Source organism: Perca flavescens, chromosome 7 (genome assembly GCF_004354835.1).
Source record: "Perca flavescens isolate YP-PL-M2 chromosome 7, PFLA_1.0, whole genome shotgun sequence".
Taxonomy (NCBI): Eukaryota; Metazoa; Chordata; class Actinopteri; order Perciformes; family Percidae; genus Perca; species Perca flavescens.
In genome coordinates, this window is record NC_041337.1 from 24316224 (window position 1) to 24336779 (window position 20556).

The 20556-nt window shown below is 37.6% G+C and overlaps 2 protein-coding genes across 2 annotated transcripts in view; both read right to left on the minus strand.

The window, feature by feature from the left end:
* Nucleotides 1-6935: 6935 nt before the first annotated feature.
* Nucleotides 6936-13288, minus strand: ndufa4l2a (NDUFA4 mitochondrial complex associated like 2a). Its single transcript, XM_028583776.1, has 4 exons — nt 13131-13288; nt 9673-9758; nt 8492-8552; nt 6936-8320 (listed from the first exon to the last, which is right to left on the minus strand). Exons 1-4 carry the CDS (start codon nt 13173-13175, stop codon nt 8264-8266), a joined length of 249 nt encoding a protein of 82 aa, XP_028439577.1. The 5' UTR covers nt 13176-13288; the 3' UTR covers nt 6936-8263.
* A 5724-nt stretch (nt 13289-19012) lies between these two features.
* The window catches only part of actr5 (actin related protein 5), a 10782-nt gene continuing 9238 nt past the window's right edge, over nt 19013-20556 (minus strand). Inside the window, exon 9 of the mRNA XM_028583334.1 lies at nt 19013-20079. Within this exon, the coding sequence (XP_028439135.1) occupies nt 19747-20079 (333 nt within the window). The 3' untranslated portion in view covers nt 19013-19746. The remainder of the gene's footprint in view (nt 20080-20556) is intronic.

A 20556-nucleotide genomic window follows, 5' to 3' on the forward strand; every position in this document is an offset into this window, starting at 1 on the left:
TGATATGTTTTCAAGGAAATTCAGACCCCTGATTTGTCTAATGTAGACTTCCTATCTCCACTAGACAGCTGGTATTGTTTTCTATGTGAATATGAATTATAACTTCAATTAAAGCTTATTTGCATGAAGATGAATAGCCAGACTATTCCTGTTATAAACAGAAACAGGCAGGAGGTCGAGGTGAGACCTTCTTAACGTTGCAGAAGTTCCTACTTTCTTTAAAACCATTTTTTATTTTTGTCGTACTGTCTCTTTATGTAACCCTGCTCCCCTACATTACATAATGCTAATAAACACAGAGAGTTCATTATGTACATGAGAAGATGAGAGCATTACGTGACGCCAGAGTCCTTTCAGAACTTGCATTTCTATTTATTTAAACGCCTCCTCTCCCACTGTTTCTAGAATTGCTGCAGTCTCTAATCACCCAAATGGATCAAAAGAGCGGGCTTCCTCTTTCTTTCACTCTGGGACGAAACTTTGTAGTTATTTTATTTTTAAATATTTCTTTCTTATTCTGAAAGGAAAGTTTCCTTTGAGAGACAAAGTCTTTTATAAAGTAGCACTAAACAAGCTTTGCAACATGAAGCGCTGCTGCTGCTGCTGCCTATTAGAGCGCTTGATATTTATTTCACTGAAGAACTGAATGGACTTTTGTTTGGTGTCAGACGTCTTTGAGTCCTACCGGGCTTTTCAGGCGGTCTTCCAATTTTTCGGTTGAAGGTTATTGCTTGAGTTTGTGCCAGAGGAATGTGTCCTCTCCACAGAGACCGGCCAGCTGAATCACAGGTCAAAGGTCAGGGAAGCTCTCACAACTCTGTCATTGGAAAATACACACAGACACACACACACACAAAAACAAAAGGACACATAGACACATACATATACGCACCATCACAACACAAATAATGACTCATCCGCTTCATGTCTGTGCCTGTTTCTCATGACCTGACAACTTATCTGACGCAGTGTGTGTGTGTGTGTGTGTGTGTGTGTGTGTGTGTATGTGTGTGTGTGTGTGTGTGTGTGTGTGTGTGTGTGCGCGCGCGCTTGTGTGTTTTAAGGCTTTTATATATCCTTTAGGGAAATCACATGCTCCCTCATGCTGCATCGTTCCAGGTCTCCAGCCCTCTCCTTATTGCCACAACAATAAAAAACGGATGATTAATTTATGTTCGCTGTTCTTTCTTCTCTCTTCATTTGCTTTTCTTGTTGTTTTACGGGGAGGACATGAGATCAATATGAGCGCAGAGAGCCGAAAGAGATTGAGGTCTGAAGGTGTCTTAAGAGGATGAAACACAAGTCTCACCTTCACTGAACAAAGCCAAACTCCTGTCAGAATTTAAGGGTTTGTTTTTTTATCTTACACTGTTAGACTTAGCTGTAATTTCTACAGTTACTTACCACAAAATGCCCAGTAAAATACCATCATTTTCTTTTCCGGTTCATTACTGTAATATGCATTGCATTATGGGTAATAACATTTAGTTTACAGTGATTTACTGTATATTTTGAATTTGCGGTAGTCTGCTGTAAAACAACAGCAGTAGTGCTACTGTAGTTGAATAAGACTAACTGAATTTTAAATAAAATTGTTAGTTAATGTTATAGAAGCATAGAAATGAAATGGAAAAATAAAATATCACTATAAAATGAAATACACTTAATTTGTTTTGCTTTTAGCAGTGAAGGTAATTAAAAATTTAGACATTTTTTTTCAGCAGTGTCAATCATTTATTGAGAGAAACAAGAAAGCCATTACGGATATAAATGCTTGACCGCCAGATTTGAACTCTGACCTCTGACCTCAGACTCTGACAACTTCAGAAGAGTAGCGCGTATTTACTTCAAAGGCGTTGAAAGGAGTAACTTCAGAGGAGTACCGCCCGGTTTGGTCTGTGCGTGTGCGCACCAGAGTCCCGGGTCACACACACTCCTCGAAGAGAGCTGGAGCAGCGTTAAGGTAAGACCAATTTTGCTAATTCTGTGACATTAAAATTTCTGCTCACAAGCCTTCCCAAGCAGAGACGTAGGTTTAGTTTACCGACCTTCGTCATAGCTAGCTAGGCAAGAGCAAACTGTTAACTATAGTTCATTTTCCCCATGGTGAGGATTAGCTATAATGACGACGTTCGGTAGCCTAAAGCTAACACAACTTGTTTTACACGCGCTGTTAGGGACATCTTTTTCACTTGTCAGACCACCATTATCTTTGTCGGAATTAAAATGTAACCCATATTCTAGAAGTTTAAGGTCAGTAACTGCTAGCTTTTTAGCTTGCTGTTGCCGCATTTTGGCTAACATTACCTACGCTTATGTCTGTGGGTTGGTTTGTCAGTGTTTTAGCATGATTAAGCAAAATGTACCGCATTATTAACCTAACATTAGTGGAGGTAAAGTTAACATTAAACCGTTACCTCTACAGTTGCCCATCTAGTTTTAATAGCACCTAATGTTAACATTACATCTTTTTAAAAAACACCAACTCTAAAAGTTATGTCGGGTGACAGGGAAGACGTCTTTAAGTAATGTTAATGTGGAGTATTTGTAGATAGCATTTTTTTCCCCTTGGCTTCAGAGTTTGGCCACTTAAAACCATCAAGATGTCCAGCAAAAACGTGCCCAACGTTACAGTAGTATTGTTGCATTCTGTAATGTGATATCATTGAATTCATCCTTTTTAGTTTATGAGACCTAAGCCAAATATTGTTTAACTCAAAGAATATGATGTTAGGAGTTGAGCGTATTAGCTACCATGGTTTATGCTTTAAGTTTTTCTTCACAAAATAGTGTTGTTGTTAGCTATCTAGCTATCTATTACGTGATTAACCTTTTAATGCATCACATAACATTCTGTGTTACCTAAATTATACTGGTTCCTTGCATACTAATGCATGGCATGCATTTTTTTTTTTTATCTTGTTGTAATTGTGTTTTATAACACCATGCATGCACTTAAAAATATTAATTTTCATAATTTCATATGTAGAACAACAACCAATTACTTCCAATATGTGAGATGCTTTTTTTCTTTTTTAGTTTGCAGCCAACCTCGACCAAGATTTCAATTGAGCAGGAGGTCACATTGCCCACCACACCAAGGCGGATCATGCTAGGTACGAGAAATAGTTTGAAGAAGAGGAGGATGTTTTATTAGCCATGTATGTTTGGTATTCTGTGACACACTGTAGATGAGATAAGATGTTTGTTTGTTTTTAGGAAGAAGTTTGACGCGTCTTCCACCCATTGGATGGTCAGCATTGAGGGAAGGTCCTCTTTGAAGCTAACCAACTTAACGCCAGTGCTTTTTGTCGTCTTCTTTGGCTCCTTTTATCGTTCAATCTTGAATATCAAGAGTCAGCATCTACTACACTGGAGTTGGTACAAGGTAAGTAATTATCTGCATAAAGCATTTAAAAGGTAATGGTACATATTTGGACTATATGAGCACTCTATACACTTACTGACAAAGAGAAAACAACTGAGAAAAAGACTTGGGTATATAGAGCCCTATTACTGTGGTAACTTACAGTGAAAACACACGGGCATGTAAGCGGTGCGCATACCTGCGTAGCGCAGCTATTTTTATTTCAGCGCCTATGTCATCCAATCGATCCGTTCATACTAGTCACGGAGCGGCCACTTCGGCCCGCGAGCTGCAGCAATAATTTCGTGTCATTCGGAAAATGTGTCAAGCAAGGCAGTTACTCACATAGACAGTATATAAGAATGGACCACCAGATCCCGTGTCTCTGGACGGAGACCAGTGAAGGCTATTAGAAGCACTTTTCCAGTGATGGCCAGCTTTACTGCGCAGCCTCCAACTGACAGAGACAACGTAGATGTGACGTGAGCAACATCTCTGAAAGTGTGAAGTCTTCTGGTAGCTGTGCCGAGAGAAATCTCAATCATTCCAAATCTTGCAGAGACGGAGAGCGTAGGTATATGTAAGGAGATAACATAAGAACAGGCTAATTATTGATCACTAACATGCTAGTTAACATTAGTAATTAAACTTAAACCGCTAATGTAAGTCGAAACTGCCTGCGAGCTTTTCCTCTACTATACGGTAATTCCTCTACTATGTGACAGTAAGTCACTTGGTTATGACACAATCGTTAGCCTATTTTTACAAACGTTACAAGCCGTAACGTGAGGTACAAGGTAATGGAGCCTTTTATACATTGTCGTGTTTCTTTAGAAATAAACAATGTCAAACAATGACAAATCAGTGGAATGCTAACGGGAGGTGATCGCTTTGTAGCATCAAAATGGCGCCATAGGAGGTTCGAGTTCTGAAGCGAAGCTTACCCCCTTGATTAATCACATACAGGAAGACCACAGTAGGTTCATGGGGATTTGGGCTGTCTTGACTTCTCACAGCGAGACACATGATCAGGCGCAAGGAGGGAGAGACCGATGGACGGACAGAGAGAGTGACACGGACACATATACTGTATATAGCCTACAATTACCACACTTTTCCCCACAAATCCTGTCTCTTTCTATCGGAGAGAGAGAGGGCCGAGAGAAGAAGGATGGCTTACGGTGTGTTTTCGCTGTGACTTTCTGAACCGAATGTGCTCGCTGGCAGGTTTACTTCCATATATACTGTATATTTAAATATGACTGCTGATGATTATTATGATATATCTTATATATCTTAAGGATCAACCCAGATGAGGGAAGCAAGTGCATGGCAAGTGGGTACAAGCCATAATACTGGGAGTTGTCCAAAGAAAGGTGACAAGCATCAGCTCCCAAGTCACCACCTTCCTCCAACGGCTCACCGAGTTTGAGTGGAAGACATCAAACTAGGTAAGCATTTTATTGTGTGATGTAATATAGTTAACATCAGAAAAATGATTACACAGTACGATGAACAGTGCGGCTACGTACCCTGCCTGCTCCAACATCGACAGAACTAAATGCACAGTTACTCGGTCACAGTTACTCAGCAAAAGTTACAAAGTGTTGTTTTAATTTCTAGTTAAAGTTTTCATATGTTTTTTTTGTGTAAGTGACTGATAAGAACAACAATCTTTGAAATTGGTCCAGTATTGAGCAAGAACACTGACCTGCAGCTTCGAACCGGGCTCCAATGTAATCATATAGGGCAAATGTGCGTTGTCAATTTCGTCCACTAAAAGTTCAGTTTTTGCCACTGACCGTCTTAGATTATTATTCTAAGTGTCTGACAACATTATGGAAAGGATCCCTACAGAGATAGACATTTTAGTTAAAGCGGAAGATCCTTTTTGTTTAAACAAGAAACAGCCCTGAAATCACCATCACCAAACCCACCATACGATCAAAAGTTACTGTTTATTTACACCGAGTCTGGTGGGTTTAGCAATAGCAATTTTGGGGATGTTTTTATGATTTAGAAAAAAGATCTTACTCTTTAACAGAAGAACTGTTGACCTCGATAGGAATCCTTTCCATAATGTTGTCAGAGATTGTCAAAGATTGTTGTCACTTAGACACAAGAACATAGGAAAATAGGTCCAGGTTGAAAAAAAGGTAAACTTTAGGATATACTGTATACTGTGGTAAATTTTGTAATTTATTTTATTTCTACTTTTCATGTTTATACAGATGTTTGAGAGGATTGGTCATAAAGATATGCCTTAAAGACATGGAAAAGTCATGAAAATATATTAAAAATGTGTATGAATTCTGAAATTAGAAAATTAATCAAAACATTTTTTTTAACTGTGCTGGGACGAAAGTAGAAAGACCTTTGAATTATCTGGGGAGGAAAAACCTTGTAAACTACTACTACTGATCACTGATGTGTTATTTTTTATACTGTCATATTCTATGTTTTTGCAGAAATTGTAAGTCTGTTAACAGTTTAGATGAGATAAACTCATGACCTTTCTCTGCTTCCCATACAGTCCAGGACGGACCACCCCAGCAGATGTGGATCAGCAAGCATGAGTATCATGGGTCCGCCCCTTCATCGTCCTTAACAAATGCTTCTCAACAGACTGCTTCTCCTTCCCTCCCCAACCAAATGCCCAACAACTTCACCTCTGTGGTAAACAACCATACCACATTTTTCAAACATACTCAGGATTTCAAAGAAAAAAACAACTGCCGAGATAAAGGATGAACTGATGGCTAGGTTATTAATTAAAAAATGTGCATGTGTTTTCTTTGAGTCAAATCAAATGGTAACTGCATTGCTCAGACATCAAGGCTGCCCATTGTTTGGCGCATACTTAAACATGGTTGTAGTATTGCTTGTGTGTAAATTGTGTCTGTTTTTTTTTTTTTTTTTATTATCTTGGTCTTGGTATTTGTACCTGTTTTAATACAAAAATAAAAATGTATTACTTTTGTACATGGACTAAAGTCAATTATTTGGAATTTATTAAATTCAATAGCATTTATGTAAAATAATCAATAGTTTGTACTACCAATGCCAAATTGTGTAATATACTGTGAACCACAATTGCATGACAGTTACAGTATAATTTAGGAAATTGTAATTACAGTACAATTACTGTAAGGTTATTATACTGTAAAACCAAGTTACAGTAAGGGTATTATACTGTAAAACTAAGTTACAGTAAGGGTATTATACTGTAAAACTAAGTTACAGTAAGGGTATTATACTGTAAAACTAAGTTACAGTAAGGGTATTATACTGTACAATGGAACTGCGGTAAGGGCATCATACTGTAAATAACATGTACAGTTATGGTACTGTAATGGGTTAGTTACAGTAACTCACTGGCAACACGTTGCCAGTGAGTTACCGCAAATATACAATAAAAAGTCTAACAGTGTATCCTTCAGAAGCAGCAACGGTATTACTAAGGAAGTTAATAAAGAGGAAATTAAGGAAGGCATAAATACTGTAGGTGTTCCCATGTATGTTTATTTTACCATTACTCCCCTTACAGTATGTTCATGTTATTTTCGACACTTTGTTCACTGCTTAGAGAGTCACCCTTTAAAGAATAAAGCAAGAATGAAGGATGCAAAGTTGAGTATGAAGCCCACATCCTCCTAGAAAACAGTGTTTGTGACTTAAACAATAAATTGTCAACCACTTTTCTCCTCTTCATCGGCATCTCTTTGCAAAAATGGATGTGGATTTAGATGTTAAAAGTCAACAAGAAAAAGAGTTCATATGGTGTGTGTGTGTGTGTGTGTGTGTGTGTGTGTGTGTGTGCGTGCGTGCGTGCGTGTGTGTGTGCACGCTTGCGTGTGTGCACTCAGGTTGTACACACTGCGCTCTGCTGTCATACATCAACGCCATGCTGAGAGACTGCTCAGCATCCTGCCACTGCTGTTGCTGATCAAAGGCACATGGCTGCTGTCTCACACGCACTGGTGCATTAAGACAAACATACACACACGCACACACACTACTAAATGTGGTCATAGAAGCACCAATCAGACTGAAAAGTGGCAGCTGCACTGCCAGCAGATGGATCTGTTCCATCAGAGTTACTGATTGTGTATTTTTAATCTTAGGATGTGGAAAAAAGATCTGTATCTGACTCAGTTCCATGCAGGTGGTGGAGGACAGTCACTGTGCAGGTTGGCTACAAAGACTCTCATCCCAACATGAAACTGACAGTTTGTTTATTGAAAGAATCCAGTCCAGTTTATGCATCTCTGCCTTTTTGTATCATAACTTACACAGTAATTGTTGAATTTAGTGGCTGCTAAACCAACAATCATGTGCCAGTTGATAAAAAAAACACACATGCATTTGGATGCATGCATTTTTCAGATGTATTTTCCCCCTCTGTTCCAGGCAGCTGTTTTTCTCAATTTATTGCGGTGCAGTCTCCAAACAATTAGCAGACTTTTGAAGCTTATTTGCATAATCCACTGCAGCTTTTAGGAGACAGATAATTCATTTTCATATCTTACAGAGGTGAATGGAAACCAATAGATGCCTGAAACATTCAAAATAATACACTGACATTTCTAAAACACAGCAGCATGGTTAAAAAAACAGTTATCTGTGTATCCCTTAATTGTATTAAATTGGCTAAGAAATGCAATACCACTTGTCTGGTACAGTGGGGAGTATGTGCATATGAGTGTCATATCTCTCCTGCATAAGTGTAATTATGTAGAAATACTACATAATATCCTTCAGGATATTTTACTGACAATTCCTGGTCACATTTACCGGTGAGACACCAAGGGGGGAGTGAATCTGACCCTGGATCAGGATTTTCTGTTTTTTTTTTTTTTCACTCTGGTTTGAAAGAGGAGGAGGCCAGTGAGAGAATCAAAACTCAGGTCCATCTTTCTTCAGGTTTTTGTAGTCGGTGGTAATGGCCACAAACTGGGGAAGAAGAAGAAGAAAATCAAACTGAGTAGAAGCTTGATGCTGCAATTTGTGAATTAATAATTTCTGTATCCAAACTCACATACAAACACAAATGTACCAGTCAAATTACAGTTAGAACGTCATCCCAGTTTCCTAACAATGAATAATTGTAATGTGCTGTATTACCTTGTACTGATACGTGGGGTCAAGTTTATTCCATGGTTCAGGGTTATTGGTCTTGTTCCAGCTAAACACACAAATAAATAAAAAAAATTGTGATAAGTTACAGTAAGCTCTTTGGGAATCTGATATAGCCTACATGGAGAAAGTTTTTTCAGACCTAGCACGCAACTATTCATCCACAAGTGATCTGATATACTCCTGAGAGCTGCTTTGTTTAATCCCTGCTTTGATAGATGACACATAATAAAAGAAAAGTACCTGAAAGTAACCGAAAGTTGAGGGTAAGATTACACTGTTAAGCCACCACCTGAACAATATTTCTAATCATTTCACTAAGCTTGTATGCAATCATTACTGCAAAGAGACAAGACAGTGCACCATCTTGTGAGGTCTTGTTAGAAGCACTTAGCTGTGTCTATTGTTATTGCAGTATCATTAAGGGTAAATCAACAGGGACTGCAGATGAAAAATAGCCTTCTGGCTAACTCTGGCACATTGACAGAAATGTTTATTAATATGCACTGTCCCTGTAATAAATAAAAATAAATAAAAAATAAACAGTTTGGATAGCAGCAGGAGGAGATGAAGTCCAAGCAAGAGGCAGCTGGAGGAGGGAATGAAAGTGAGCTAGGATCCCTACAGTCAGCATCAATCATAAAACAAATCCATCTGCTTAGTTAGAGTGTAAAAAATATTTATCTGCAAAAATCTGCATTTCAGGATGAAATTATAAGAGGAAGGAAGGGCGTTTAATTAGCCTAAAAGCCATAATTTCCCTGTTTGCACATCTTAATAATGATATATATATATATATATATATATATATATATATATATATATATATATATATATATATATATATATATATATATATATATATATATATATATATATATATATATGGTGGTGTACTCCATCCTGTGACCATAGGGGGTTATTGATTCGGCTTCAGAAATTATAGTCTAATTGTCCTGGCTTCTGTAGGTGATGCATTTGATTATCTGATGCTCAGTCTTCATTATTGACAAAATACAGATGTTGACATCATTTAACAGGTTACTGTTTTGTTAGTTAACAGCTCAATACAGCCACGGAACTCATCCATGAAAGGGAAATCTTTGTTTTAACAAATCATATTGACATATTACATATTTTCTCTGTTGCATATTATCAGAGGTCCTTACGTGACATGGGGTCCTTTGGCCAACCGGATCAGATACATAGATGCACCGCCCATTCCCAAACAGATGAAGAAGAACTGGGGGATGAGCTGCCGACACAGAGTAAGATCATCAAAAGATTTTATTTATTTATTTTTTAACACATGGTGATGTGTTCATTCTGAATTTGATTTATTTATTTTTTAACACATGGTGACGTGTTCATTCTGAATTTGATATGAGCTGCTTATAAATGACAACACAACCTGAACCTTTCACAACTCTCTCAATTACAACTCTCAATAACTTGATAGTGGTTAACATTGCGATTCCATTAATCCATAGCGTGTATACAAATACCGTTTACAGTTTATAGAGAAGTTAAAACCGAACTTTGTGATTTGGTAGAATTTAGTTTTTCTGTGGTCAGCTCGCTGCTAACCAAGCTAGCCACTATACTAGCTGCCTGGAGCTTATGTCCAAGGTTGAAAGTATCATTATTGTCATTCTCTCCATATGCAATATTTAATATACAGAGGAACAAATTAGTAGCCACCAAACACAGTACAGTGCAAGTTAAGTTGAGTAAGGTGCAATAAATGACTATGTTGCCAACACTATAATACAGTATTCTAATAAATGTTTATATTGTACTGTTAAGGTAACTGTATTTTACTCATTTTACGTTTACTGTTGTTGACATTATGTGTATGTTCAAAGGATTAGTTACTGTGCTGTACTTGCAATGAGGACTTAATGTTGATCTATCACTGGTGAGACATTGTTTCTTCCTTGCATGATCATTGGAAATGTGTTTAGCTATAGCTGCTTTGCACTTACTGTATATGCATAATGAAGGCAGGAGAGTTAAAGTGCACCACCGGCGCACTTGAAAAAAATGTGCTGGTCATTCAAACCAAATTAATGTCTGCTGGAGAATAAGTCTGTATACAGTATGTTAAGCAACTATTATATTGATGAAAAACAGTAACTCCTTTTCTGCGTTGCATCAGCCTCAGTCAGCTTCAGCCTTATGACTGCTGACACTGTGTTCGCTGAATGTCTCAGTGAATATGTATATTTGTGAGCAAATATAAAAGAACATTGATTCATTAAAAAAGAGCAGATGCCGCTTTTTTTTTACCCAACTTTTTCAACTGGGAGAAACTCTCCTCTGAGTCACATGCCAACCATCAACAGTAACACCAGGGCAAAAATGAACTCATCCAAATTCCAATTAGGTGATTTTAAATTATACTCCACACGGTTTTCATGAAGTAAGAACTGTCTTCCTGTCTGCAGATTATAGTTACTGTAACAACTGTGAGGATTAACATCTGGCCTGCTTTTACTCATCCCAATGAGCCTGCTGTGGGTGTTTGAATGTTACTTTTCAAATTATATTTTACTTTTTAATTTTACACACAATAAACATGCTAAACCTGAAAGATACAGTGCATTTAAACATTACAGATGTCTATGAGTTGCTCAAAGTGCCACCAAAGCGATTTCTTCTCTTGACTTGAGTTTCATTTTATTTAATGTGTTTGAGGCCCAAAAAGGTAAAATCATCCAATGTTTAACAACATAGGCAAAGATGATTTTAAATGTGAGTAGCAGGACTTTATATTACAGTCATGGATTTGATCATTTAACAAAACACTTTTTTTCTGTCAGCTTAAGATCCACAGCAACATGACTGAATGATCATAACATCTGTCTTTAATTCTGTCTGCCTGTCAAACTCTGTCTGTCCATCTGTCTGAGTGTCTCCATCCCATTCATACTTGTTTCTGTCTCTCTCCATCTGATTAACTCACTTTCTACATGTGTGACTGTCTATCTGCTTACACCACACTGAAATCATTCACATATTCCAAGTACTAAGTAATTTGATGCACAATATGATGCACTGCTGTAGATTAAACTACCCGACAGTACAAAAAGTTGTTAAATGACCACAACCATAAACATCTACAGCAGTAAAATGCAACACACACATTAATATTTTCAATGTTGCACCCACCCGCCTGACCTTCTGTCTGTCTGTCTGTCTGTCTGTCTTTACTCTGTTGATCTCTATCTGTCTGTCTGACTATCTGTCCATTTGTCTGGCTGAATTTCTGTCTTTCTCTCTGACTCTTAAACTTCCTGACTCTCTGTCACAGTCCGTCTCTCTATCTGTCTGTCTGTCCTGACTGTTGTAACTTGATCAAGGAGCTTTGGTAGAGTCTCACAGGGATTTGCTCCCTGCAGCTTCCCTTTGCCTCTCCCTCTCCCTCCCTCTCTCTCTCCCTCCCTCCCTCTCTCTCTCTCTCTCTTTCTCTCTCTTGGGAGGACGATGACGAGAAGTTAAAACTCTGTCACTTCGCTCTCTGACAGCAGAGCTGGTTAAAAAAATGCAGAAATAATCCCATGCCCTGTAGGGATTTATATTTTCAAATGTATTTTATTCCAACTAGTCATTTCCTAAATCCTTAGATTTTGTCAGTTTAGATTTAGGAGTTTTTTTTAATTTATTTTTTTTACAGTAAAGATCGTGGGTGTTTTTAAAGTCTTAAGCCTCTCTCAGTTTGGTTTTAAATGAGAAACTGAAGGAACTAAGATTTGATTAGACAAAATTAGACTACTGATTGCATCAATTAATCTACCAACACTCTACAAACCCTGCAGGCAATCATCAACTGTGTTTGCTACTGTATTTTATTGACTAAAGCTGAATCAGCTAAATGACATGTAAACTAAAGCTAGAACTTAATCAATGGTTTAGCCTAGAATTCTACTGTAATGTACAGTATGTTAGGCAAATTCATTGTGCTTTCATTTTCTTCATAAACCATAAATGAATACATTCATTTTTAGGAGGATATTATTCATATTATAGTGATTTCATAGAAGACAGGAATAAAATATAATTGGGTTCGTAGCCTATTAGACAATCCTAACCTGAATCGTAAAGAATTCTAAAGCCTAACCAGGGATGGGGGCTGCAAATTAGCTTCAGCTTAACCTAAAGCAATACATTACATCACATGTTTGTCCTACATATAGAAATGTTCATCTGTACTGCCCCTCAAAATTAAATAAACAAACAAATAAAAGACTGAATAAAAAACAGAATGAAACAGATCCACCCTTATAAAAGGGACTGCGGGTGCCACCTAGCTTCTACAGTTAACTCAAATGTATTTACAATGATGTTACTGTGGCATTGATGTTGAATAATGTGCAGAGAAAAATGTACATTACAGGATTCCATTTAGAAGCACGTCTGCATTTTAATAATTTTCATGTTAATTATTTAAGTTTAGAATCATTATTTTACAAGCACAATTCAGGAAAATGAACCATGCAAAGAGGTTGTTGCTCATTTCAGCTCAAACTTTAGCTATACGTTAAAAGAAATGGGGGATATGAAAGTTGCTGTCACTGACATTAAATTCCATAAAGAAACAAATAGTTAAGCAATAAAGATTACTTACGCCAGGGTGCTTCTTAGCATGCTCTACTGCTGTCCGAAATATCATTGCTCCACTTTACAGAAATTTAGAAACAATGCATCAAATAAAATGATAAGTGTTTCAGGCCCTTGTTATCCATAGGCAGTCGTGCACAGACAGGATTAGACCTGTTGCTCTCTGCATGTGGAGGGGAGGAGGAGGAGGAGGAGGAGGAGGAGGAGGAGGAGGAGGAAAAAGAGGTCATTATCATCTGATTACAACTACTTCTGCTGATTACACTGTGCTGGACACTGTGTAACCGTTTATATTCAAACAATATGGCTTCCTCCATGTAAATATTCATTGAATATCCAGGCCAAAGACATTTGATGCTCATATCATGGTGTTCAATCAGAAGAAGTTGTGTAAGCTCCTGCAGAGAGCTCAGAGGCTTTTTCTCCCTCATTTCCTTTACTGCAGTTTAAAGACTTTTGACCCTTTGGGAGCTGACTGGAGTAAATGGAAAAGCATACAAACACTGTGTTCCTTTAAATGCCGCTGGGGAATATCTATATTCTGTGGGACTTCTTCAGTTGCCCAAATAATATCAGTTAGATGTATACAGTAGCCTACGCATCCCAAAATACACAAATCAGCTGAAAGCTGTGACACCAAAGAGAAAGAGAAGATCCACACACAGGAATGACGCTCCTTGGGGTTGGGAAGTAGCTGCAATTGAAGTCCTTTTTGTGTGAGCATAATACATTTCTCAATAATGAAGTTACACAAATGTTCAGTTAACTATTGGTCAGAACAAATAATGCAAACAATAATGAATTATATAAGAAAGATTTACACAGACTTGTTTCATGATGCGTTCATGCATTCACAAACATTCAGGGAAACTGTCCCTTTGTCTTCTAGTTAATGACTGTCCTGGCCGGTTATCTTGGCATCTATAGTCAGGGACACTCTAAAAAATAATTATGTACCACAATCTCCCCATTTGTACTTTTTAAGGACTTTTCAAAAGGTCAATCTCGCATTGAATGACCTTGATACACATAGACATTGAGAGTTTAGAAATATAGCAATTCAGCTTGTTGACCATTCATTGCAAAATAAGTTTTATGCAGCTGATCTTTAATATCTTAGGTAAATTAAAGGCAAATTGTCCAGCTTGGAAAAGATTAGCTCTGTATAATTTATCATCTAACCCCAAAAAGTAAGAATAAAAACAAAACATGGTGATGCCCGAAGAGCAAGATAAAGACCTTTACATTAACACTTTATTTTATTAAGCTAACAGGATATGTCTTTTAAAAATATTTGTTAACAGATGAAATTTTCATCTTGTTGCATAATCTCTCTCAACCACCGAAGTGATTATATAAACAAACAAAAACTTGCAATGCTTTTCTCTTATCAAAAGGAAACCTCCCAGTCTGTTTATTGGATCATGTCTCAGATGCACTGCACTCCAGTTTAATTGGAAGTTAAAACAAATGCAATTCAATTTGGCACATGAGCGCTTCACTTTCAACTTCACAGATGTGTCATTACCTCCCAGACACCAATCGTCTGTTAAGGAAAACATACATCTTCATAATACAGCTTTTTTGTTTTTTTAAAGATTATTTTTTTGGGCATTTTAGGTCTTTAATTCCACAGGAAAGATGAAGACATGAAAGGGGAGACAGAAGGGGAATGACATGTATTAAAGGGCCACAGGTCAGAGTCAAACCTGTGGCCACTGCGTCAAGGAGTAAACTTCTACAGATGCGTGCCTGCTCTACCAACTGAGCCAACCCAGCCACATAATACAGCTTTTAAGTGGCTCTATTGCCAGAGTGACTTGAGTTTTATTTTTTAAATGGACTCAGCTATGAGAATTGCATGACATAATATAAAAAGCTTCAACCTTCAAATAAAAGCAACAATCATTTGCAAAACTGAAGCTAGGAGGTGGTTCATTATAATGACTTCAGCCCTAGATGAGGTCTCTAAGTAATCCCAGCATGAGACAGGGCCATAGTTGGACCAGGTGGACTATTCATTGGACAAATAATAACAATATTCTGAGCACCTTCAACTAGTGTTTCACAGCTGCTTTAAAGACTTCGTCCAAAATCTACATTTTCAGAATGAACCACCGACTGTATGGCTCTGAAAGGATTGTATTTGGATTCAAGTCACTTACAAAAGATTCCGACACGTTTTCACAGTGTTAAGAAAAATATTAAAACATCCACAGAAACTTCTCAAACTGTCACCTTTTCATGTAAAAAAAAAGAAATCAAAGATATGGATAGAAATGCACTGCTTCAGTATCTCGCTATTTCCTTCCTCAAAGCTCCGCAGCAGTAGAACACATGTAGGTGGAACAGAGAAGTGGATTATGCTGCAGTAATTATTATTTTCAAATGTTATTAAAATAATAACATGTTACTTTGGATATTTCAGTACTTTTTTCCTCTGCTTAAATCTCTCTTCTTTGTGAAAGACACTACAACTCTTTAATGGCAACATCATACTCAAATGATTTTGAGTGAAATATCCCTTTAACAGCAAACCCTGTAAACAATAGGCTACATGAAACAGTACCAGGTATAATGATTGATGATACAGAGACAGCGGCTTGTCACAAATTGTCCAGGCAGGAGATACCAGGTCTGTTGGGGTCATTCAGTTTATTGTATTAAAGCCCTGACATTGGAGACTAGATTGACACAGGTAAAACTTTCAAACGTAGGACTTTTACTTGTAATAGAGTATTTTGATATGTGCAACTTTTACTTCAATAAATTATTTAAATACTTATATTGCTTACTTAAAGCTGCATTTTAAAAAATAAAACAGAAGTAACAAATCACCCAAACCCAAAAAGATTGCATAGTAGGTTCAAGCTATAGCCCAATTTCCACTCTCAAATGTGCGATTAAAGAGTCAAGGACATGATCCCTCAGGCTTCCCACCATTGGAAACAAGCCATCTATGTTAGATAGTCTGCAAAGGTTTTGTCCCTGTGCAGAGTGAAGAGAAATGGGAAGAAGCCTTAACTTTAATTTCCCCGAGAGGCAATTTGTTGTACAGTACAGGCATATTGACACATAATCCACAAACAAACATTGAACCAGACATCTACAGCGCTATTTATCTAACACATCAATAAATAGAATACAGTAAAAGGAGTATATTGCACAATGTCATAAATAAATAAAATAGAACTACTGCACACTATCCTACTTCACATCTATTCCTTATGTCATACCCCTCCCTACACCATATTTAATTGGGTTATTGCCATAGGAATGAATGAGTTTTTTTGCTCGGTTGGTTCTGACGTTAGGGTATCTATATCTACGACCGGAAGGGAGCGGCTTGAACTTCACTGAAAGTGGATGGGTTGTATCCATACAAACCTTGTCTGCCTTCTGTGCCAATCTGGTCAGATATAGTTGGTACAGGTCTACCTGTTGCCTACCAATGATTTTTCCACAGGTTTTAATAATCTTCCCCAATTTGTTCCTATGGGTGATTTTTGAATGTCCATACCAGCATACAACACAGTAGGAGAGAATACTCTCGATAAAGGACTTGTAAAAAGGAATCAACAACATTTTGACTCTTTTTTACAAGTCCTTTATTGAGAGTATCCACAAGCCTGGAGATAAATAGCTGGGTTGTCTACAATAAAGGTTTTATTGGACATTCAACATGTCTTCACCTTATGTAACTGTGCCAACAGGACATCCTGCCAACAGGCTATTTAAAACTCTGTAACCATGTAGAGGGAACAAAATACGTGGATCATGTTGTTGCCTCCAGAATAATTTTGAATCTGTGACAGGCTCACATTTTACGGAGGAAAAATAAAATAGGATTTTCCAACCATTATTTATAATTATCCGTATTTTCTCTTCCCCTCTGATCCAGGACTGTGTAACATGGGCGCAGCCCTGCATGCTGCTCCTGCTGACCTGCAGCACAGAGCTCACAGATTAATCCTCCTAATTGGTCACTTGGCAAAACTACCTGCATAATCCCTTGAGCTTCGGTAGAGAATTTGTTTAGAAACCCCACCTAATGATGAAGTATATTGGTCTGAGCAGTAAATTTGACATCTGGCAGGGTGGTAGAATTGAGCACAAGGGAGGTGAAAGCGGTATGAGGTATGAGGTATGAACAAGGATAAAAGTGGGCACTATGACCACCCCAAAACATGTGTTTGAGCTACAACATATCCTTAATGGCTCAGAAGAACCAGGCCACTGTCAACACAGATCACAGCCGCATAATATTGTAAATATCAAATGTGTCTTTCTCAAAACCTCAGATCAGTAAGCTTTATGAGATTATTCCCCACTTGTTTATGGTGTAAAACAAACCAAAATCCACAAAATGGCATCCCCATTAGCTGAACACAAAGTATGGAAATGAAAAGGTGGGAAACACATTATCCATTCTCTTCTTTGAGTTGCACCTGCAGTTTCTTTTTTGAAATATCATTAGGAAAGCCTAGCTGGAATTTAGTGTAACCATAGAAATAAATCCTGTTTACTTGCTTTTACATTACATACACATACAATTGTTTTGTTTCCCCCTTTTTAATCGCTCTTGTTACATTTGAGCCAATCACCTGGCAGTCACAGGCCTGTGTTGGCTCTGATTAGCCTCGCTCTGCCTTGCTGTTCTGTGTGTGTGTGTGTGTGTGTGTTTGTTACTGCTGCTTGAGCAGAAACAGAACAAGCTGGTGGACGGTTTGAACCTCAAGCTGTGGCATAGTTTAACACCACACCATGCTATTAGACGTCTGCTGGGTTAATAATGTGGACCAACAAGGAACAAAACAGTACAGCACAAACACCTGCAAGACACCTGGCAGTTCTTCATTGAGAGTCAGAGCCTTTAGATCAGTAAAGTACCTACAATCAAAGGTCCCTGCTGTCACATGATTTTGTGAACAATAGGCTGATTAAAGTGTGGGTTTTTAGATTAGTAGGCTTGACATAAAGTACAATTTGGTCAACTGGCACTCACAGAAAACCACAATATCAGTTATAGCATTAATGAAAACCAACAGTGAGAATGCATCTCTTTTTAAAGCTGGCTGACAGCAGACTTTGCTGCTGTACTCGCATAAACCAGCTTCTCAAGAGTAAATTTGAAATTCTCGGCTTAAAGAAAATCTGCACGACATAACTGTAATTGAGTAATCGTAGTAATCAGTAATCAGTCTAATTATGTTGAATACTAGATCTGGTATTGTGGATATGCTCAGTTGCACTGTAGAGGCTGAAAACAGGTCGACTAGATTTTGTTTCTCTGTGCCATCTAGTGGTGTAAAATGTATTTCGCAAACATAATCATGTCAGTTCACCCCAAAACAATAGGTTTGGACATGAGACATATGTCTGAACTGAAAATAAATTATCAATTAAATCCTTAAATTAACAATTTTGTTAATGGACTTATCCTTCCAGTCATTTATAAAGTAAAACTTTCTGTAGTCAAAGCTTCTCAAATGTGAGGATTTGTTTCTTGTCTGTTTTATATCCTGTAAATGTTTTTTTTATTTACAGACTAAAGAACTAATATATTAATTTGTTGTGGTGGCAAATATTTGGACAGATAAAACTATGAGCATAAAACCCAAACTATCTGCATGGATAGATACAACTAGTGGTAGGTTAGAAAAAAAAAAAAAAAAAAAAAAAAAAAAAAAAAAAAAATATATATATATATATATATATATATATATATATATATATATATATATATATATATATATATATATATATATATATATATGTATATGTGTGTGTGTTTGTGTGTGTGTGTGTGTGTGTGTGTGTGTGGAATTGACCCAAACCCTGCCCTTGAACAGCAATTGTCCAATCATAGCCACCGTAATAACTAATTAACTACAAATCCTTGGGGACTGAAGGGAGAGTGACTGTTTATCTGAACCCAATGGCCTCAGACAGCTGCCAGAGTTCTTTCTCAACATGCAATTCAATCAAAAAACTTCTGTTTCCATCAGTGAAAATATATATATTTTTTAAAAACATACCAACAACAAATTACATTTATATAGTAATACAAAATATCCCCACTAGAGTTTTTAAGATCATTCCTTTGATGGCCATTCAATATGAACGGTCTCTTGTGGTTTCTTCAAAGCATTATACAAATAAAACAAAACTGTATTTCCAAAACAGTTGGAAAAAGTTACAAAACTCACAGGAGACCAAAAACAAATAGATGAAGATTGAGAACAGACAGGAAGTAACTTTCCATTCAACATTTCTGAATGGTGCCTTAGTTGGTTTTTGGTACATAAAAGAACACGTCCATGTCTTAACAGCTACTGCTAATGTACCTTATACAGTATTTCTGAGCTTGTAATGTTGTTTGGTGGTGTATTTCTCTAGATTTCCACAGAGAAATGTCTAATAGCAGACCACATTGAGATACGTTATTTGCAGTTACAATCATGTTTTGGGCAGGACCACCTATCTGAATCCTCAACGATAAATATAAAGTTTTGTTTTCAGTCCCTCAGAATCAAAGAGCAAGGTCTTCTTTACCTTTGATTAAATGAATCACATCTGCTACAATTCACTGAACATCAAAGGCTCATAACGGAGATCCCAGTTTATGAGGTAACCATAGAAACATCAGTAGCAGCAGTAGAAGAGGAGGGAGCCAGGGCAGACGTCACCGTGGTGACGGCAGCAGAAGCTCCGGTCGATGTCAGCGTGGCAACAGAGGGCTCGGTGGGGCGAGCCGGAACTGGTTTGGCGATTTTCATGGGAATGAAGACATTAGAGGCACAGTGCTCGCTCAGGTACTCGCCTCCTTTCTCCTCATACTCCTGTCTGCTGATCCACCCCTCTGCCGCTCCTCCCTCTCCACTAAGTGGATGTTCCAAGGCCCAGTCTCTCGCCCCGTACCAGGCATCCAGGGCCGGCCGAGACGCAATTGTCACCTGAGAATGAGTCAGTCAGAGTTCAAATGTATTTTCAAGATTGCATCTGGAGTATTTGGGCAGTAAAGCTTGGGTAACTGGTTTCCTTAGATTTTTTGTTTTTTCTCTAACTTAAATGGACACCCTGCAGAGACCAGGGTATAACGGTAATTTAGGTACATAAATGGATAATTTGTGTTCTGTGCAAACAAGCACAGTAATCAGAACCATCTGGAAGGGCTTTAAACCTCAAATTGCCATTCAAAAGACCCTTTTATTTATCCATTTCTGCTCAAGGAGCTCTTTTTCTGCTAGCCATCCACTCCCGTTCATGCCATCTCCTCTCCGCTGCAGGCAAATCAGTGGCATTAAAAGGAATTTGCCTTAACTCGTTAATTTTGACAGCCCTAATATAATTCATATTTTATAATTTATACTGTTTATTGATCCCCAGTGGGGAAATTACAATTTACACACTTTTTGTTCGAAATCACTACA